Source organism: Malania oleifera, chromosome 1 (genome assembly GCF_029873635.1).
Source record: "Malania oleifera isolate guangnan ecotype guangnan chromosome 1, ASM2987363v1, whole genome shotgun sequence".
Classification (NCBI taxonomy): Eukaryota; Viridiplantae; Streptophyta; class Magnoliopsida; order Santalales; family Ximeniaceae; genus Malania; species Malania oleifera.
In genome coordinates, this window is record NC_080417.1 from 20,541,211 (window position 1) to 20,562,081 (window position 20,871).

Genomic DNA, 20,871 nt, shown 5'->3' on the forward strand with positions numbered 1-20,871 from the left:
ATTAATATTATTTATGTAAAAAAAAGTTAAATATAATTTACAATTCTTATTATATAATAAAGCGTAATAATTGTTCTATTTACAGCTAGCTGGGACTAATTCAATTAATTAGCCGGCCCAAAAAAATAATTTATCTTTTCTATTTATTTATTTAATCCCTTCATTAAGTTGAACAAAAGTCAAAGTCGTAAAGTTGAAGCATTCCCTTATCCTCACGCGCCGTTTGGCTTGGGTTACTGCATACAAGATTGTGGCCATTAATGTGCGAGGACGTGGATGCGCGCGTGGCAGTATTATATTCAATTAAACAAACGAGGAAATCCGAAATAGACCAACTGGGGCTGTATTTTTTTTTTTTCTTTTTTAAGGTTTAAATTCGGTGTAGGTGTTGGGATTTCGAGACCCATTTGCTCTTCGGGTTTTGATACTACTTTTCTCCCTCTCTTTCCTCTTTGAAGCAGTCGCCAGCTGAGCTTACAAGGGGGGCAATGCGATGAACGGCTCAATCTTTGAGCTCTGCGGCGGAGGAAGAAACCCTTTTGCTTCCTTCCATTTTCTGAAATAACAATGGTGGAGTTTATCTGTTTCATCAACAAGGTGCTCTGGTTTGCTGTTTTTTGTTTTTTTAATCTATACTTTCTTTAGCTCTGCCCCCTTTTAGTTTCACCTTTTGGTGGAAATGCAGTAATGGCTTGTTCTTTGATACCTTTTTTGTGTCTCATTTGGAAATTTTTAGCGATTGATTTTATGGGTATGGGATACATTCAATTCAAGTGCTATTGAAAACTATTTCCTTTTCGCCCCGTTTTCTTTTCTTTTTTTTTTTCCTGGATTTTTATCATCGGTTCTGAGGATGATATATGGCCATGGAAGCTGTATCTTGTTGGGTTTGAAAAAGAATGCCTTATCAAACAAAAGAAAGAAGATAGAATAAAGTTATAAAGGGGAAGAACGGTGTTAGATATTCCTCTGTTCGCGTTCTGATCTTGGTTCTTAACTTCAACAAATATTTTCTATTCTTAGTTTCTGGTCGATTATTTATTTATTTATTTATTTTTTATATTACAGAAAACTCACATTGCATTTATTTGTTGTTTATATGATTATTTATTTTTTTTTATTTTGGTTGTTCAGCTATACTCGAAAGAATCTTCATGCTTTATACTTTGTTGTTGTTCTTGTTCTTTTTTTCAGTACTACTAAATTTTTTCCTTTTCTGCGGAAAAATGGTTACTATCTTCTCCTTAATTGCCCTAGCTCAAACCAGACTGAAGTTCAGTCTCCTTATTGTATGTGTATAATTCTTCATAGCACTTCGTTTATAATTCTACACAGCTGGTATATTATTTTGTTTATATATTGGTTCCTTTCTTTTTGAATCACAGGAGACCCTCATCATAAAACCTCCTAGGAAATCCCCATTGTTATTGAGGACGGTAGTTCTTTTGTTTGCAATGGTTTGTGGGGTTTATATATGCTCAATCTGTCTAAGGCAGATAAACACCCACACCACTAAAATGCTAAACATCCAAGTCTTTGCGAGGCCTTTTTGTCATGGTCATGGCATCGAAGAGTCAGAAATTCCCTTCGTGCATTACCCGGAACCTATAACTTTTCAGAGGTAATTGAGAATCATAGCTTTTTGAGTTTGAATATGGTTACATTCAGATTTCTCAAGTTTATGTTTGGTGTATGACCAGGGCAGAATGTGCATGTAATCCTGTACGATACTTTGCCATCCTGTCAATGCAGAGATCAGGTAGTGGATGGTTTGAAACACTACTAAATAGTCATGTCAATGTAAGCTCCAATGGGGAGATATTCTCTGTCAAAGACAGAAGAAATAACATTTCGATGATTGTGAAGACTCTAGATATGGTATACAATTTGGACTGGTTTAGTAGTGCTTCCAAGAACCAATGTTCAGCTGCAGTTGGCTTCAAGTGGATGCTTAATCAGGTAACATCTGTAATTTTGGGCTATAAACACTAGTTTCTGTTAAATGTCTACTTTAGCATGGATTTCTTTGTTGACATTATTATTTGACAATCACCTACGGAATTCATTATTATACTCCACCTTGATAATTACTATGCATAGGCGAATGGAATTTCTTTCAGTTGTTGGTGCAAATGTTAGAACAGCTGTAGGTCTTCTCCATGCCCCTTGATTTTGTCACTAATTTGTAGTTTTTACCCGACCAAAGATGTGTGTTTCTTTTATAATTTAATGAGTTCATGGCCCACAAAAATCTTTTTGATATGAAGGTTACTACGTCTCAAGCTATTCAAAACTAAGTTATCCACCATCCAATGTCCCAAAATGTAACTTCTGCACGCTGTCAATGTATATGTATCCTATGAATGTAAATTTTCCAGTTGTAGCTCAACTACTGTCATGTTCAAATTATTAGAACGCATAGTTCTGAACTGAATGTCAGAAAACCTTGTATTTGATCTCTCTTATTGCTTTTCTTCCATATTGTCAAGATAATCTTTATGCTAGCTCCTTAATTTAGATATTGAGCTCCATTGATGAATGTGAAATAAATGGGTCTTTCTTTTTACAAGCATACCAAATGTTAGGACTACTTGGCCATTATTTAAATATCATTTTTAATGATCAAATTGGATGATTGTATTGCACAATTAAATCGGTACACTAGAAAAGCCCCATTTTGTAGTTATTTATTGATATTTGAGACTTAGTACATGTTTGGCCAAAACAAAATTTCTATTTTTGAGTTGTTTACCCCATGTACACTCCTTGTGTATTTGGTGTTCATTTTGATATCAATAACTTTATTACTTATAAAAAAAAAAAAATTTTCTTGCTTGATTATCCTCAAAATGAATTGAAAGATTGAATATTGTAGATGTTAGATAAAGTCAATCAACTTTGGCCAAATGTGTGGCAATTTTGTTGCCTAAATTTAGTGCTGTCTCAACTAAGAGGATTATTAACAATTGGCAATAGAGAAGTAAATGAACTCAAGTTAAAAAACAAAGGGCACTTACTTTTCAAATCAAAAGATGAAAAAGATAAACTCAAGTACAAGTAAGTTTTGACTTAACTTAGGTCAACTTGCAAATTTAAATACAAATATTGAACTCATTCTCAAATAAAACAAGGAAAGAGTGATGGCTACGTGGGTTAAGTTATGAGACTGCAACTATTTTCTGTACTACATATAGTGTTTTTGAGTCTCAATGTGTGGATCCTTTGCATTGAGGCATCTCCTTTCAATTTACAATTTCTTGAGGCAGTTATCTGCCTTTCGAACATATTCTTTTTGTATCATTAGGTGAACCCTTCATGTGCTTGCCACAAGGTCTTTACCATCTTGTCATTTCACTAATCATTGCCCCGTGTCACACTGACCGAATATCACACTACTATGTGAAGGGCTGTAGAGCACTTGTTACAACACAAAAGCTTAACTAGTTAGTCAAAAATAAACTGTGATCTCATTATGTGAACACATTCACAAGCATCAAATGCAGAACTGAAGTAAGCAATAAGCAAACATGATGTAGACATGAGACTACGACTACCAAAGCTATGTAATTCATCTTGGTGCACTTCTGTATGCAACATGTGTTTGGCAAGGGAATCTAGTAGGCTAAACATGTTTATGCTAACTAGTGAGTTTTACATAATTGATGAATATCCAACCTCTCCTAAAGAGCTTTTTATACAATTCCTATTGTAGCACAAGAAAACATCATAATGTTTGAGGAACCATACTCATTGCCACGTGTCACACTGAGAAAATGTCACACTATGTGAAGGGCTGTAAAGCACTAGTTACAACACAAAAGCTTAACTAGTTAGTAAAAAATAAACCATGATCTCATTATGTGAACACATTCACAAGCATCAAATGCATAACATGAAGTAAGCAATGAGCAAACATGATGTAGACACAAGACTGTGAATACCAAAGCTATGTAATTCATCTTGGTGCAACATGTGTTTGGCAAGGGAATCTAGTAGGCTAAATATGTTTATGCTAACTAATGAGTTTTACATAATTGATGAACATCCAAGCTCTCCTAATGAGCTTTTTATGCAATTCCTACTGTAGCACAAGAAAACAGCATAATGCTTGAGGTGCCATACTCATTGCCACATGTCACACCAACCAAATATCACACTATCTGAAGGGCTGTAGAGCACTAGTTACAACACAAAAGCTTAACTAGTTAGTAAAAAATAAATCGTGATCTCATTATGTAAACCCATTCACATGCATCAAATGCAGAACATGAAGTAAGCAATAAGCAAACATGATAAAGACACGAGACTGCGAATACCAAAGCTATGTAATTCATCTTGGTGCACTTCTATATGCAACATGTTTTTGGCAATGGAATCTAGTAGGCTAAACACTTTTAGTGAATTTTGCATAATTGATGAACATCCAAGCTCTCCTAAAGAGCTTTTTATGCAATTCCTACAGTAGCACTAGAAAACATCATAATCCTTGAGGAGGCCATACCCCCCCACCTCCTCTTCTATAAGGCATCACTCAACTTAAAGAATAAACCCTATATTACTATTTGTATAATGGTTGCCCACCCAATGAGCACAAGATAAGCGGTCATGTGCAAGCATAAGGACCTGACAAGCTTGGCTCATGGCATTCTCCCCTATTATGTGGTTGATGTCCTTCTCGACTTTGACACTAAGTACTTTTGAATTTGCTCCTCAAACAAATGCATGTGTTATGTTAACATCCTCATCTTCGAGGTCTTTCACTTCATTAAAAACTTTTGCTATTATTGCCTTGATGTCTAAGCTCTTTCTTTGCAAGGACCTCTTCAACTTCTCTTTGTTGGGTTACTTGGTCTTCAATGGTGCTCTTGTTAGCTGACTTCATTGTTTTGAATGGTTTATGACAACTTATGTGAAATGCAAGGTGCACTTTCATATAACTTAGAGGATCAACCTTGTAAGAAGCCTTCTTGGCTTGAACCAAGATAGGAGCTTATCCTTCATATTTGCGAAGTAGTCTTTTTTTCGAGCCTATAGCAACTAGGTCTATTTTGGATGAAACTTAACTCATTTTCCCATGTTGAACCATAACAGTCTTTTCCCTTGACCTGCCCTCTTCTTTATCTGCTTGGTGGCTTTCTCCAAGTAGGCTTGGGCAATCTTTGTATTTTGTTTCCATTCTTTGCTGAAGATTTATGCTCTCAAACTCTTTCCTCTATGCGACTCATCCATTGTGTGAGATAAGAATGATTGGTAGATTGTAACTAGTTCAAGGTGACTCTTTTTGGTGTTGAGCTCTTTTGTGCATTAAAATAAAATTGAGACATGTTGAGTAGCTACACCTAATTCTTGTGGTTGTTGATGGAATGGCGCAAATACTCCTCTAGCGGCTTGTTCAATCGTTTCATTTGGCAATTGATGGGTTATGGTTTGAATAGATATCAAATTATGAATACAAAATTTTGAGATGTTCTTACTAGTAGTTTTCTGTCAATCTTGTGTTGCAGTCGCTAATGATGTCTTAGGGAGCATTAACTTCCCAGCATGTTTGAAAAGTAGCTGCGCTGTCTCCTTGTTGGTATAGAAGTGACATACTTTAAAACCTTTTTATAACCACAAGTATAGATTCCAAGTCCTTGATTATAGGCATGTTAGTTTTAAAGTCAAGCGAGACATCTCTTTTGGTCTCGTGGCATAGAAAGGGTTTTCAACAACCCTGCGGTCTTATTTTGCTTAGCCTTGGCTTGTTGGTAATTGGCAAGTGAGATGAGTACTTGTATACTCACCCACCTCATTTTGTATATGTGACTAGTGGTACTTTTGATTTAATAATGCCAAAGTTTGGTGTCATCCTGTGTGGCCTGCCCACATGGTATCATGACAATTGTTGTAACAAAGGCTTCTTAAGGTCACTGGCTTAAGGAAATAGCATGGTTTGCCCTCTTCCACCAACTTCATTGTGGTTTGGGTGATTGGATCTTTGACAAGAATGCACTCTCGTATTTTTGTGGAAATGTTATTTACTTTCAAGTGTCTTACCATTTGGAGGATTGAAAACTCTGCCTTCTTGCTTGTGACTTGATTCATTTGCCTCTCTTGTGTTGGAAGAAGAAATAAAAATTTGTTAGAATTCCTGTGAGTTTGCTTGGGGTGATAATTTAGGTTGTGTAAAGAAATGGTCAACAATTGAGTTATATTCACCACAAACTTCGACCCAAGAATGCAATGATAGATAATGACTCTTTGCTAATATCTCAATCTATAGAGGTTTGTACTTTCGTTATTATTTACTAAGCTTACGCTTCTCATATGCAACAAGATGATCCTCTTGTTGCAAGAAACCACTAGGGAGAGTTGGATGCATCTATTTTTCAAAGGGTTTCATAATATCCAAAATATCTAATATTGGATCCTTTATTATGGCTTCCTTTAAGTTGTCAAAGGCAGTTTCGTGTTCAGTTCCATAGGTGACATTTTTTTTTAGAAACTTGCTTAAGGGGTTAGTCCTCCTCAAGTACTCCTTAATGAACTTGTGGTCGTAGTTGGCTAGACCAACAAAGTAGCAATACTCGTTAATTTGGGATCTTCCAATCTTAGATGACCCTCACATTCTCCATATCCATCTAGATATGGATCATACGACCAACAAACTTGATAGTGATATGCACAAAGGAGCATTTCTCCTTCTTCATGCATAAACTATTCTTATTTAGCCTATTTAACAAAGGAGAATTTCTCCTTCTTCACGTATAGGCTATTCTTATTTAGCGTATTGAACACCTCCCTTAGATTCTATTGATATTTGATACTCTCGAGTAAAGAATCTCATCGAGATATGCCATGATAGACTTCTAGAGGAAGTCATAAAATACTTAATTCATCAGCATGCAAGCTTATAGAAAGTCACTAGTGCATTTTTCAACTTGAAGGACATCACCAAAAATTTATAAGCCATATATTGTGTCATGCAAATAGTCTTCAGTAGTTTATCTCATCACCTTTGCAATCCTTACCTAGTTGTAGCCTAACCATAAGTTAAGACTGGTGAAGTATTTGGCATGACTTATTTGATCAAACATATAAGCAATTAGATTCAGATACTTTTTGCATATAGTAACTTTGTTTAGCGCATGGTAATGCACACATAACCACGTGCTTTCATCTTGTTTCTTTTAAAACAACACAGGTGTTCTGAATAGTGCTTTGTAAGGTATATAACTTGTTTCTCATCATAGTTTTGCTAATCTAGAGGGGCCATCTAGTATGTCCCTTTAATAGGGGCTACATCTTAGTAACAACTCGATCTCATGCTGCACATTTTGTCAAGGAGGCAAGTTGTTTGATAGATTATCCATTGTTATGACTTAACATTCATTCAACACATCTTGGATGGCACTAGGCATCAACTCTTGTCCTACATCTTCATCCAATACCAACAAAGTGATATATGTTAGTTCACTCCTTAAATCCTTCTTGAGCTGCATGGTAGAGAGGAACTTTTCATCATCTCTTATTTTTGCTAGAGCTTGAACCATGCAAGTGCGATCATCCATAAACAAAAGGATTAGTGATAGCATTGGAATCATCTAGTCTCTTGCAAGAATTTTATCCGTAGTATCACTTGTAAATCATATGGGAACAACAATGAAATCTGCATGCCCCTCCTACGAACTGAGCTTCACAAGCACACGCTTGGCTATACCAATGCAATGATGTAGAGTTTACCGATTTTATGTGTCTTGAGTGTTTATCTAGCCCCAAGTTGAGTTTTTGTGATTCACCTTGTAAAACAAAGTTGTGGGTAGCCCCGGTATCTATCATAGCACATTTGCTCTTCGTGGATCTAGAAACATTAAACCCTTAGCTTGTGCAACCTTGGGTTCTTTTGTGTGCCTCTCCAATGTGTTGAGTAGTTGTATTGGAGCCATCCTCAGGGTTTCCTTCTCATCCTCCTTTTGATTAATGACTTGAGGGGTAGCAGGCAACTTGATGAGGGCTTCAATATAAGAAACCCTTAATCTTGCACTTACCTCTGAATATTTTAGAGGCTTAGACGAAGATGACTTCTTTGAAGTTGATTCCTTTGGTTTGCTCATTTTGAAAGACTTTCTATTGTTTCCACCTAATGAACCACTCCCCTTAACAATAGTCTTTTTGGTAGGCAAGCCTTGAAGTCTTTATTGATGAAATTCATCCCTTGCCATATTTCGAAGAAATAGAACAATTTTTCTTTCTTCACATCTTAGACGTCCAACATCAAAGTAGGAAATGACTTCACATATTCTCTTACTATTGTGGTGTGCTTAATATTTCTTAAGTTGCATTGAGCATTGTTCTAGTTAGGATCGGCACTACCGGTTCTTCTAAAACCAATTGGTGTTAGAAGAGGCGCAACCAATTCCTTTAAATGGCAGTGCAGAGCCCCGCACTAAGCATCGGGTGGACATGAGGGGCTGCACTAGTTCCAAGCAGGGGTGCCGCGGGCTTGGCCCGCCAAGCCAATGCGATCCTTGGGCTCCTACCCTATTGCGGATAGGGTTGACTGTTGGTCCCCATAAAGCCAACAATCTCCCCCCCAACAGCTACCTTAGGGCGCTCGAACCTGCGACCTTGCTCTGATACCAAATGTGAATTTCGGTGTTATCCCAAGAGGGGGGGAGGTGAGTTGGGTATTTTAAAAACTTAAGACCTTCAAGTTCTAATTTTGAAATCAATTTCAAACTTGCACGCTACTTACAATTACCTCAATTTTTTCTTTTAATCTACCAAATGAGTGATTGTATCAATCAACCTAATTTACCCAATTACTTTGATGACCTATATTCACAATATTCACACAAATAAGATTACGCAGAAATTAAATAAAGGTAAGGGTAAGAGAGATGTAAACTCAATTTTTACGAGGTTCGGCCTACCCCAGCCTACGTCCTTGCCTTGAGCAACCCACTCAAGGATTCCCCTAAAAATCCGCTCCTTCAATTGAGATGGAGCTTCCCTTACAATTTGTTGCTTACAAGAGGCGTAGCTTCCTCCGCAACCCCGGTTCACAACCCGAACCATGAATACAATATAAAGATTACAATTTTTGTAAAACTCAAAATGCTTCTAACCAAGCTAGTGAGTACAATAAAATTCCTAGGATATAATCATATGATAAAAGATGAAACTCAATATGTATGTAAGATATGATTTTTATATGGAGATTGATGCTTCACAAATCTACCCTTTAATCAATATCTCGCAAAAAATTAATTTTTATAAATAAATGCTTTGAAAATCTTAGAGTTTGATTTCAAATCACTTTATGCAAGAATAACAAATAAGATCTTTAAAAAAATAGTCTTGGAGAATATGCAAATCTAAGTTCTTGCTATCAAATAACTTATAAGATTAAATCCTTGACTAAAAAATATGACTTTGAATATCGCAAAGATTTAAACAATATTTTAGAATACTATTCCTCAAGAATATGTATCTAGAAGCTCTTAGGATTTGCAATCAGATAGTTCGTGCAATAACCAAATACCAAATCTTTGAATGAAAATATAGTCTTGAATATCTCAAAGATTTTAGTTGTAGAGAATCTTTTCTCAAGTATTTTATTCAATCAATGAATATAAAATACACAACAATATTTTTGCTCCCAAGAAAATATTAAATATAATGAATGTGGGAAACAAGACAATAGGATTTGAATGCTCAAACTACTCAAACCTCAATACCAACAACAGTTGCACAATGTGTGCGTGAATGCCTTTTGATCACTGTAACAAATGCCCAAAATTGGATGTAAAATCTTTGGAGTGCAGGCACAAGTTCAGCAATATGTTCAAGGCTCTCAGAATGTAGGCAAAAAGTTCAAGGCTCTCAGTAATATGCAAAAAGTGAGGCTCTAGGGTTTACAGATTAGGTTTATAAGTGTTCTCGATAGTTGATTAAATCCTGGCCATTGGATCATTTTAAAATAAAGGTTTTTGTCTATATTTGCGCTAATAACGTCGTTCTGCACCACGACCTTCGTTGACGAATGGGTACGTTCGTCGACGAGGCCGTGAGTTTGTCGACGAGAGCATTGTCTAAATTTTTTTTGGCTCTCGGCATTTTTTCATCGACGAGAAGAAACTGTTCATCGCCGAGTGTCCTTCATGGGTTCGTCGACGAGGCCGTGGGGTTTGTCGACGAGGCCTTTAAAATTTGCCTAAAAAAATTCATTCAACTTAACTAATGTAATTGAATCTTTCATGAAATGCATGAGTCCTAAGGTCTGTCTAGGGTATATTTGAGTTTCGAATTATATCATATGACATATGTAAATACATTCAATTCTAAATACCCATTCTCATTGAAGATCTTGAACATGAAACTTGCTTCTTCATCCTTTTATTCTTCTAGTTCCATGGATTGAGCCAAGTGATATGTATTTTAGATTCCTCGTGGCTTCCATATCAAGCTTACCATTCGTGCATTCTAAATCATGATCCTGTTCACAAACTCAATTGCACAGGTCAAATACCAAGTGATTTGTCATTATCAAAACAGGATTGGACTCATAGAGTCAACAGTTCTCAACATTCTTAGGAAAGAATTGGGCACTGAGCTTTCTTCCTAAGTCTTCCAAAGTATAAATTGTATACCTACCATTTTGGATTTCATTGTGTTTTGGGATGCTATCATAGTTTAGAATCTCAACTCATGTACATTGTAGCCATGGATATTTTCACTTCCTATAAGCCAGCCCTAACTGCGCAAAGTGTTGTTCCATATTAAATGAGAAGTTCTCAACTCCTTAGCATCATGGACACCATTGAATGCTCTTGGTTTCAATACCCTTTGTTAGGACCGGAGGAGCCCATGGGTGGGCTTGATACACATGGGTGAATACCAACTTGACCCAAAAGCTTAAGCCTATTGGGTCTTGGGCCCAGCTATGTATATAAGCACCCATCATCCACTCAAATTTTCCAATGTGGGACAAACTCTCATCAAAGTATGGGACCTAACAGTCAACCCTATCTGCAATAGGGCAGGGGCCCAAGTGGAATTCTCAACAATCTCCCCCTCATTTGTGAGTTCCAATTGCTCCCCCTTGAATGAAAACCGTCTCCTTTATGATAGTAAGCCCAATTCCTTAACAGTTGCCCAAGTGGGCCTTACCACTAGCGCCTTGCATGCCTTGGATTGCATTTTATGTGCCTCCGAACCAATCCTACCTCCCACGTCTTGATCCTATTTGGATCCATCCCTAGGCTAGATGATCCTTATTGGCTTCGATCACACACTTGGTCTTCCAACTATTAGCACGTCAGGAGAATTAACTTCACGTCTTGATTTTTATGATGTCGCTCACCTAGAGTTACGAACCGTCGACTCTGATACCACTTGTTGACACATAGCGATTTTAATCTTCCGATCAAAAAAATAAATCACACAAAGAACATTCACAGAAAAATAGAGACGAGAGATTTTATGTGGTTTGGCAAGGTTGCCTACGTCCACGGAGCATGCATCTGGAGAAAAATTCACTATGAAACGATGGCAGTACAAGATCTGATTAGTCTCTCCTCGATCCCAGATCCCCTGTACACCTCTTCACCTTCAAGTTGAAGAAAAGTTCTTCCTAGAGAGAACCCCTCTGTAGCTCTCTTTGCACAAAATGACAAGTAATCCCTATATTTTCCCATGACTTACAAACATATATATGACACCACACGACCGTTGGATTTAGAGACAATCCAACGGCTGTGATAAAAACCACAATAAATAAATAAAAATAAACATATTTTTTAACAATCTCCACCTTGGCTTTTAATCACAGTCAAACACAACATTCCATCCCCACGCTCTGGGATGCTCTGTCAACAATCAACAAGAGACTACATTAACTAAGTCCAATTAGCGCTTGAACTTAGCTAATGTAACAGGTTTCGTGAGTATATTTGCAGCATTTCCATTTGTGTGGATCTTCAATAACTGAAACTTACCACTTTCAACCCAACCTCTAATTGCATGGTACCGCACATCAATATGCTTCGTGCGAGAGTGGTAGACCTGATTCCTTGCCAAGTGGATCGCACTCTGACTATCACAGAATACGTGTAACCTATCCTGCATAACACCAAGTTCCTGAATCAGTCCAGTTAACCACAAAGTCTCCTTACCTGCCTTTGCCAAAGCTATGTATTCAGCTTCTATAGTAGACAAGGTTGTAGTAGGTTGCAACATAGCCTTCCAACTAATGGAATCACCAGCCATGGTAAAAATGAAGCCAAAAGTAGACCTCCTCTTATCCAAATCACTTGCATAATCGGAGTCCACATAACCTGAACATTACAATCATCAGTACTTTCAAACAGGATACCATAATCAGAAGTGCCACGCAAATATCTGAAAATCCATTTCACCGCATTCCAATGCATTCTACCTGGATTAGCCATATGTTTGCTTACCAAACTAACTACATATGACAAGTCTGGTCTACTACATACCATAGCATACATCAAACTCCCTACTGCACTAGCATATGGCACACTAGCCATATCCAACTTATTCTCATAAGTAAAAGGACATAGTTTAGCAGACAACTGAAAATGAGCAGCTAGAGGTGTACTTACCGATTTAGCCTTACCCATGTTAAACCTTTCCAACACCTTCTTAATATATTTACCCTATGACAACCACGACTTCTTTTGTTGTCTGTCCCTCTTGATTTCCATGCCAAGAATCTTTTTAGCTGCACAAAGATCTTTCATCTCAATCTCATCCTGTAACCTGACTTTCAACACATTCAACCCATCAGTATTGTTAAAGGTAATCAACATGTCATCCACATGTAGCATAAGGATCACATATACACCACTGTTAAGCAATCTGAAGTAAACACAACTGTCATAACTGCTTCTAACATACCCAATCCTTAACATATAAGAATCAAACCTCTTATACCATTGCCTAAGGGATTGCTTTAAACCATAAAGAGACCTATTCAACTTACGTACCAGGTGCTCTTTACCTTGTGTTCCAAAAACCCCTCTGGTTGCTCTATAAAGATATCTTCCTCCAACTTACGATGAAGGAAAGCTGTCTTTACATCCATCTGTTCCAGATCTAAATTATGCATAGCAACCAATGCTAACAAGGATCTAATAAAAGCATGCTTAACAACAGGAGAAAAAATTTCATTATAATCTATACCTTCTTCCTGTTTGTTTCCTTTTGCTTCTAACCTGGCTTTATATTTTATCCCTTCTGATTTTGAAGTAGGTTCTTTCTTTCTGAAAACCCACTTACAATCAATCAGCTTCCTGTCCTTGGGCTTCTGAACCAACACCCAAGTGCCATTCTTATGAAGAGACTCCATTTCCTCAACCATGGCTTCAAGCCAATTATCTCGTTCAGAACTCTGAACTGCTTCTTGAAAATCAGAATGATCTCCACTACTAGTAATCAAAGAAAATGCAACTAAGTCCTCAAACCCATACTTTTCCGAAGGTTTAACATTCCTCTTTTCTCTGCCAATGGCTGGCCCTGTAGGCTCATGTCTATCACCTGTTTGAGGAATTTCCTGAGGAACTGTAGCCTATCTTACTGTATCTTGTGCAACAGAATCAACAACTGTTGTCTGAGTATTACCCATACCTGAATTCTGAATACTGTCCAGCTCCACCCGAATAGGTACTCCCGCCGAATCAGACTTCACCTTCTTATCAGCATTCTCTTTCAACATGACTTCCTCATCGAAGACCACATTCCTGCTAATGATCACCATCTGTGCTATAGGGTCCCACAACTGGTATCCCTTCACGCCTTCTTGGAAACCAAGAAATACGCACGGTTTGGACTTAAAGTCCAACTTTGATCTGTGCTATTCCTGCACATGCACATACGATGGACGACCAAATATTCTCAACACAGAGTAATCTACTGGTTTACCTGTCCATACCTCCTCAGGAACCTTTGTGTTAATAGCTGCAGAAGGAGACCTGTTTAAGAGGTAGCATGCCATACTTATTGCTTCTGCCTAGAATGACCTAGGTAGATTAGCCTGAATCCTCATACACCTTGCCCTCTCTAGTAATGTTCTGTTCATCCTTTCAGCCACCTCATTCTGCTGTGGCCCATGTGGAACTGTATAGTGCCTAGTGATCCCTTCTTCCTTACAAAAGTCAATGAACTGGCTATTTTTGTACTCCAGTCCATTGTTAGATCTCAGAAACTTTATCTGTTTCCCTGTTTGCTTCTCTACCTGAGATTTCCATTCCTTGAACTTACTGAATACGTCACTCTCGTGTTTCAGAAAATACACCCAGACTTTTCTGAAAAAGTCATCAATAAATGAGATAAAATAAATAGCACCACTGTGAGACTGTACCTTACCTGGACCCCATACATCTGAATGAATGTACTCTAGCACCTCCTTGCTCGTATGCTTTCTTGTTCTGAAACTCACCCTGTGCTGTTTACCAAACAAACAGTATTTACAGAACTTAAGCTTGCAATAAGAATTACCTCCTAGTAAGTTTCGCCTGTGCAGCTCCTACAAACCACGCTCACTCATGTGACCCAGTCTCATATGCCACAGAGTAGTATCATCTGTATTTGTATCTGAAGAGTACAAGCTGCAACTCCACCTGTCACTATGCTACCCACCAGAGTGTACAAATTGTTCCTTAGATGACCCTTCATTACTACCAGTGAATCTCTAACCACTTTTAGTACACCATCCTTAATTGAAAAAGAGAAACTATTACTGTCCAAAGAGTCCAAGGAAATCAAATTCTTTTTCAGATCTGGAACATGCCTCACATCCCTGATGGTTCTAACCACACCATCAAACATCCTGATTCTGACCGTTCCAATACCAAGAATACCACAAGAAGCATCATTACCCATCAACACTGTCCCTCCAGAGATTGGTTCATAGGAGTCAAACCAGTCCCTGTATGGACATGTATGATATGAGCACACTGAATCCAAAGTCCAGGTATCAGCTAAGTAATTGGAACCTGTAGTAACAGCCAAAAAATTCCCATAAAAAACTGATGAACTACTCTCCACTACAGTAGCCTATTTAGTATTCTTCCTGTTCTTTTCCTCTAAATCTTTTTTCCTCCTTAGACAGTCCTTCATATGCCCTTCTTTCCCACAATAAAAACAATCACTCCTCCAGTTCCCACTCTTAACCCTGGACTTGGATTGAGATTTCCCTCGATTCCAATTACCCCTGCTAGAAGTCTTGCCCCACTGTTGGCTAGACTCACCCTTAGCCATCAACCCTTCTCCATGTCTTGGATGATTTGGTTTATAAAAATTTTCACTCTCCAGAATGGCAATAGTCACTTCATCAACTGTAAGAGTCTCCTTACCTAGCAGTAGTGTGGTTTTCAAAGTATCAAGTGAACTGGGAAGAGAATACAACAGAATTAGTGCTTTATCTTCCTCCTCAATTTTTACCTCACTACTTAGCAACTGCGTGATTATCTTATTGAAATAATTGAGGTGGTCTCTGACTTCTGTGCCCTCAGTCATCCTCAACTGATACAACTGTTTCTTCAAATACAGTCTATTAATTAGGGACTTGGACATATAAATATTCTCCAATTTTTTCCAAAGCTTAGTTGGTGATGTTTCATTCAACACACTGTATTTATTTTTTGGAGCTAAAATTAAGCGAATGGTACTTACCACTTTCATTTCCAGCTCCTCCCGCTGATCATTTGACATGGTCTCTGGCTTCTTATCTTTCCCATACAGTGCCTTAATCAGTCCCTGTTGGACCAACACATCTTTCACAATGCTCTGCTACAGATTGAAATTTTTTTTCCCATTAAAGGGCTCCACCTCGAACTTGGCCGTCAAAGTACTCGCCATTAAATTTTTTTTTTTTTTCTTTTTGATTTTGTTTCTTCTCTCCTTTGATGTCAGCAGTGACGTCAGCACCTGTTAGGATGATGTCAGCAACGGCGCCTGAGTCAACTTCTGCATTAGCGTGACGTCAGTGCTCCATGGGGAGGATCTGTGCCTCGACTCGCACTCCGACCCGATTTTTAATCTGGGTCTATCACCCAATTTTGGCACTGTTCATCATGTTCTTCATCCGCGAAAAATTTTTTTTTTCTTCCGAATTTTTTTTTCACGCCTTCAATTGAAAAATGATCTACCTTCAATTGAAATATTTCGGAGTAATTTTCCGGCACCTGATCTGAATCTTCGTGTACCTCAATCCAATTTGAACAAACCGCTCTGATCTTGAGCACTCTCGCAGAAAAACTTCATATTCAAAAAATTTCTTTCGATCTGATATGATCTATTAGATCTCCACCCAATCGAAACTGTGCTCTGATACCACTTGTTAGGACCAGAGGAGCTCATGGGTGGGCTTGATACACATGGGTGAACACCAACTTGACCCAAAAGCTTAAGCCTATTGGGTCTTGGGCTCAACCATGTATATAATGACCCATCATCCACTCAGATTTTTCAATGTGGAACAAACTTACAAGTGAAATTCTCAACACCCTTCTTTTACCATAATTTACCATAGAACTGTCATTTCAAAATGTGTGAACCAAAAGGTTCACCTTGGAAAAAATCTCACTTATTTTATGTCCAAAAGCTTTCACAATACCATGGAAATTGTCGGATATTGCTTTTGATATCCTTCCAATACACCAACATGGCTCATAAGTTGGGTTTCCTCTGTTGCCACATCATTGAAAATCTAGATATGCAACTCTAGTGCTTTGAGTCTCTCCATGTAGGGCACAGCTTGGTTCTACCACCAATGCTTCACTCAATCACACATCCTGAAGCCTTTTCGATTGCCTTTGATACAACTGAAAGCTGTACATATGCTAGATACATGTGTGTGATGCATCCTAACGCAATGCCTGGTTGTTTCCAGATAATACCAAGGCATTCATCTGTATTTTTCACTCAAAATGACTCCAAAAATCATGTTGTTGAAACGCTTCTTAATCTATTTTAACCTACATTCAACTAGATGAGATCCTAATTAAAGTTCCTGCTGATAGATGCTTATTGTATGTTCTTTTTACTTTGTTTTTGATTTCCCTAGTTTCCATGTATGAGCTAATGTGTGGTGTTGCCGACACTGTTGGGCCACCTTGTGATAAGAATGTACTTAGAACTTTGTGGCACCAATTTTTGTTTTTCAGTTTCAGGATCTATGCAATTGGTGTTGAGAACAGGGTTAGCTGGATCAAACTGTTGAGATATGGAAGAAAATACTATTTGCCTCATGCAGATCAATATTAGGAGTGTTAAAACAAACCGCATGGTCCATCACTAGATTGGCACATATTCTGTTTATAATTCAAAGTAGAGTGCTTACTATGCCATATACCTATATAAACTTATAGTTTTTATGGCATTTAGTACAATGTGTAGCCTTGTCCAGTTTCCTGGGATATTGGACTTTACAAAGAAAAAAAAGACTCAAATAGAATCCATCCCCGGGAAAGAAGAAAAAATTAAAGAAGCAATGGTTAGAAGTATTCAATGATTTCTCATGTTAGTCTGTTGAAGCTTATTTGTAACTGAGAATACTTAATTTTGAGAATATTTAAACATGTGCATGTTTATGGAACACAATGGGATATTTGTTGAATTAATATATTGCACATTGCTTTAGTTAAACATGCTTAGTATTGCATGGTATGGTGGTGGTTCCTTCTGAAAATGATTTGGAGAGAAAATGCTTTAACCTTTAGGACAGTTGATTTGAATATTTGAGACTCTCCAGGGGTTGGTGGATCATTAAGGCCATGTATGTTCTAATGAATAAAAAATCAGAAATGCCTGCTGGAATTGTTGGTTGGCAAATCTAAAATTATGCTTGATCTTTGTCATTATCAAAGTTGGATTGGCAAGACCATTTTTATGAAAACTATTCCTTGCAACTAATATATGTCATTTATTGTCATCTTTGAATCACAGAATTGGTCTTACAATGTCACCTTTTTTTTTTTCCCTATCCTATGAAATCATTTTCCAGATTTCCCTTTCAACTTTCTCGAATGCAGCTTTAGTGTTCTCTACCAAGTGCAATTATTGTGTGGTTTCTGTTAATCAATGTTATGTGGAGATGGAATGGTGGAAGCCGTAATGTTAGTGTTCAAGAATCAAGAATGTTCGGTCTCCAGTATTACTTGTGAGGCTGAAAACTGAGTTTTCAATACTTGAATCCTTCACATGGAATGGTATTTTGTTACTATGATACATTTAATTATAATCCATATATTGTTGCCCATTTCTGTTCTTTTTTATCTAACTTTTTTTATTTGTTTTTTTAAAGCTTTTATTTTGTCATTGCAGCCTGGTTTTTCTAGTTATGGACATCAGATCTAAAGCCTCGTGTTAATTTAACTAGTTAGAAGAAGAATACTGAAACTATTTGTTAAGTGAAGTTGATCTCAATAGTTTGAAAGCTGTGTTGGAAACAGTTGACATTAAATCATCTGTCATAGAGTTGTGCATAGTTTTAGCCTATTTGGCCATGAGAATTGAAATTGATTGTACAATCAAGCATTTTCAGAAGAAGAAAATTCTGATTTATAATCCCTTGTTTGTATTACTTCATTTTTTTGGTAATTGTTTTGTTGGGAACTGTTAAAAGAGTTGCATTTTTTGTCCTCACTAATGCAGGGTTTGATGGAGCACCATGAAGAGATAGTGGAATATTTCAACACTAGGGGCGTCTCTGTAGTGTTTCTGTTTCGGAAAAATATACTTCGTCGAATGGTTTCAGTGCTTGCAAATTCCTACGACCGGTATGCTAAGCTATTGAATGGGACGCACAAGTCTCATGTTCATTCATCAGAAGAGGTCTCTCTCTCTCTCTCTCTCTCTCTCTCTCTTCCAAAATGGTTTTTAACTTTTAGCTGGTTCCTTCTTGTAGGCTGATACTCTTTCTAAATACAAGCCTACAATCAATTCAACATCACTGGTGGCTGATCTCAAAGAGGTGGAGGTGACCATTGACAAGGTTATAGAATTCTTCAATAGAACCCGGCATATCATTGTCTATTATGAAGATCTTGTAAAAAACCGCAGTGTAAGTATCATGAAAAGTTAGTTTGAATTTCTTGAGTCAAGTCTCAAAAATATTGAATTTTTGAGGGCAACTGAATCATTTTCAAAACCCTATAAGCCATGTCCTATCTTATTCTGTGCTATATTTTTGGTGATATGCTTACTGTTGAAGTTCTACAAACATCTTTAGTGTCACATTTCATTGCTTAACATCTGCCATCTACGTAATGTTGGTGCTCTAATAATAGGCGCATAAAATCCCTTTGTAGCTATTTTATCAATACCTCAACTCACTGGCTGCTGGTTTTTCTATGCTTGGTAACAGAAACTGATTGATGTTCAAGACTTTCTGAGGCTGCCACTGATGGACCTTTCGAGTCGACAGGTTAAAATACATAGAGGGCCTTTGTTGGAACATATTACGAACTGGGATGATGTGAACCAGACACTCAAGGGAACTGCGTACGAGGATTTCCTCTCTGCTGACTATTGACACTTTTCAGCTAACTCATGGACGGTGTAGATACCAACTTCACCTAATTCTTTTAACAGAAGCTAACAGGACTGGGCCCTGTTTGGAAGTTTTGGGTATGGTGTTGGCCTGCCTCTCCCTCACACATCTGAATTGCCCACTTCCTTGAGTGCCACAATACATGTTTCTTTTCTTCAAATTTTTTTTTTTTTTTTTCCCTACTGAACTCAGATGTCATGTATATCGGTAGATTTTGTGAATGTATCAAAGCAAATGTCAATGCAACTGACAACGGACCTTTTTGGCTCATTGATCAGCTATTGTTGATCTGCGCAACGAGTGATTTATTCAATGCAAATACCTTTGTATTTTCACGTTCAACAAAGTCTCGCAACCATGCCTAGAACGACCTTTTGTACATTTCATTTGGAAGCAGACGCAGAACATAAAAGTCAAATTCAGCATTGTCTTGTTATGATTCTTCTTTTCTTGTTTTCAGTGTTTTTTTTTTAACCATTTTAACTCTAGTTTTCTGTCAGCGGAAAAATTAAATCCTATATTTTGGAGAGACTTGAATTTGGATAAGATCAAATATAAAATTATATTAAAATTTGTACAAAATCTCTCAAATTTAATCTCAAAGTTTGAAATCGTTCCCAAACGTAATGTATGTGTTGTGACTAGCATTTTTATTTAAAAAAAATAGTTATTCTCAGTTTGGGAGAGATCTCAAATTCAAATTTTTATGGATATAGACAAAATATAACATTAAATTATATTAAATTTTGTTCAAGCCTAGATAAATTCAAATTCAAGCTTAAAATACATCTTTAAACAAATCCATTATTGTTCATTTAGCATCTTCTATTTATTTATTTATAGAATTTTTTCCACGAGAAAGGTTTGGCTATAAATTGACCAACTCACTCTGAATTGGAGCACCTTTTATTTTTGTTATTTATGGTGTGACTCTTATACTTTATGAGTTTATAAATAAAGGGAGGAAAAACATATGGATGTGTTTTTAGTGTAAAGTAGCAGAAGGGACTCGTCGACAAGTGCCCTGTCCTTGTCGATGAGTAGATCCCAAGAGCAAGAAAAACTTAGAGTTTCTGAGATACCGAGAGCAGATTTAAAGGATTGTCGACGAGTGTCCAGACTAGTCGACGAGTGTTTCTGGGCTGCGAACAATTTTTTGAATTTTGAATTTGAATGTTGGGGTGGTTGGGTAATTGGAAGGAAACCTTTGAGAGACTATTATATATGTCATTCTGGGCATGTATTGACAGTGAGTGTGATCATTTGTGAAGTGTATTGTGTACTTTGATATTTCCTTAGTGAAATTCTTGTGT

General features: G+C 37.2%; 1 protein-coding gene across 1 annotated transcript; it reads left to right on the top strand.

Moving 5' to 3' along the window:
• The first annotated feature begins 286 nt into the window (after positions 1-286).
• LOC131157935 (uncharacterized) lies at positions 287-19,994 on the top strand. Its single transcript, XM_058112405.1, has 6 exons — positions 287-597; positions 1,386-1,621; positions 1,701-1,959; positions 18,661-18,840; positions 18,914-19,069; positions 19,373-19,994. Exons 1-6 carry the CDS (start codon positions 568-570, stop codon positions 19,538-19,540), a joined length of 1,029 nt encoding a protein of 342 aa, XP_057968388.1. The 5' UTR covers positions 287-567; the 3' UTR covers positions 19,541-19,994.
• Positions 19,995-20,871: the final 877 nt, after the last annotated feature.

Coding starts and splice junctions, on each gene's coding strand:
- LOC131157935 (XM_058112405.1), top strand. CDS start 568: ATGGTGGAGTTTATCTGTTTCATCAACAAG. Junction 18,841..18,913: donor ATGTTCATTCATCAGAAGAG/GTCTCTCTCTCT, acceptor TCCTTCTTGTAG/GCTGATACTCTTTCTAAATA. Junction 19,070..19,372: donor ATCTTGTAAAAAACCGCAGT/GTAAGTATCATG, acceptor GCTTGGTAACAG/AAACTGATTGATGTTCAAGA.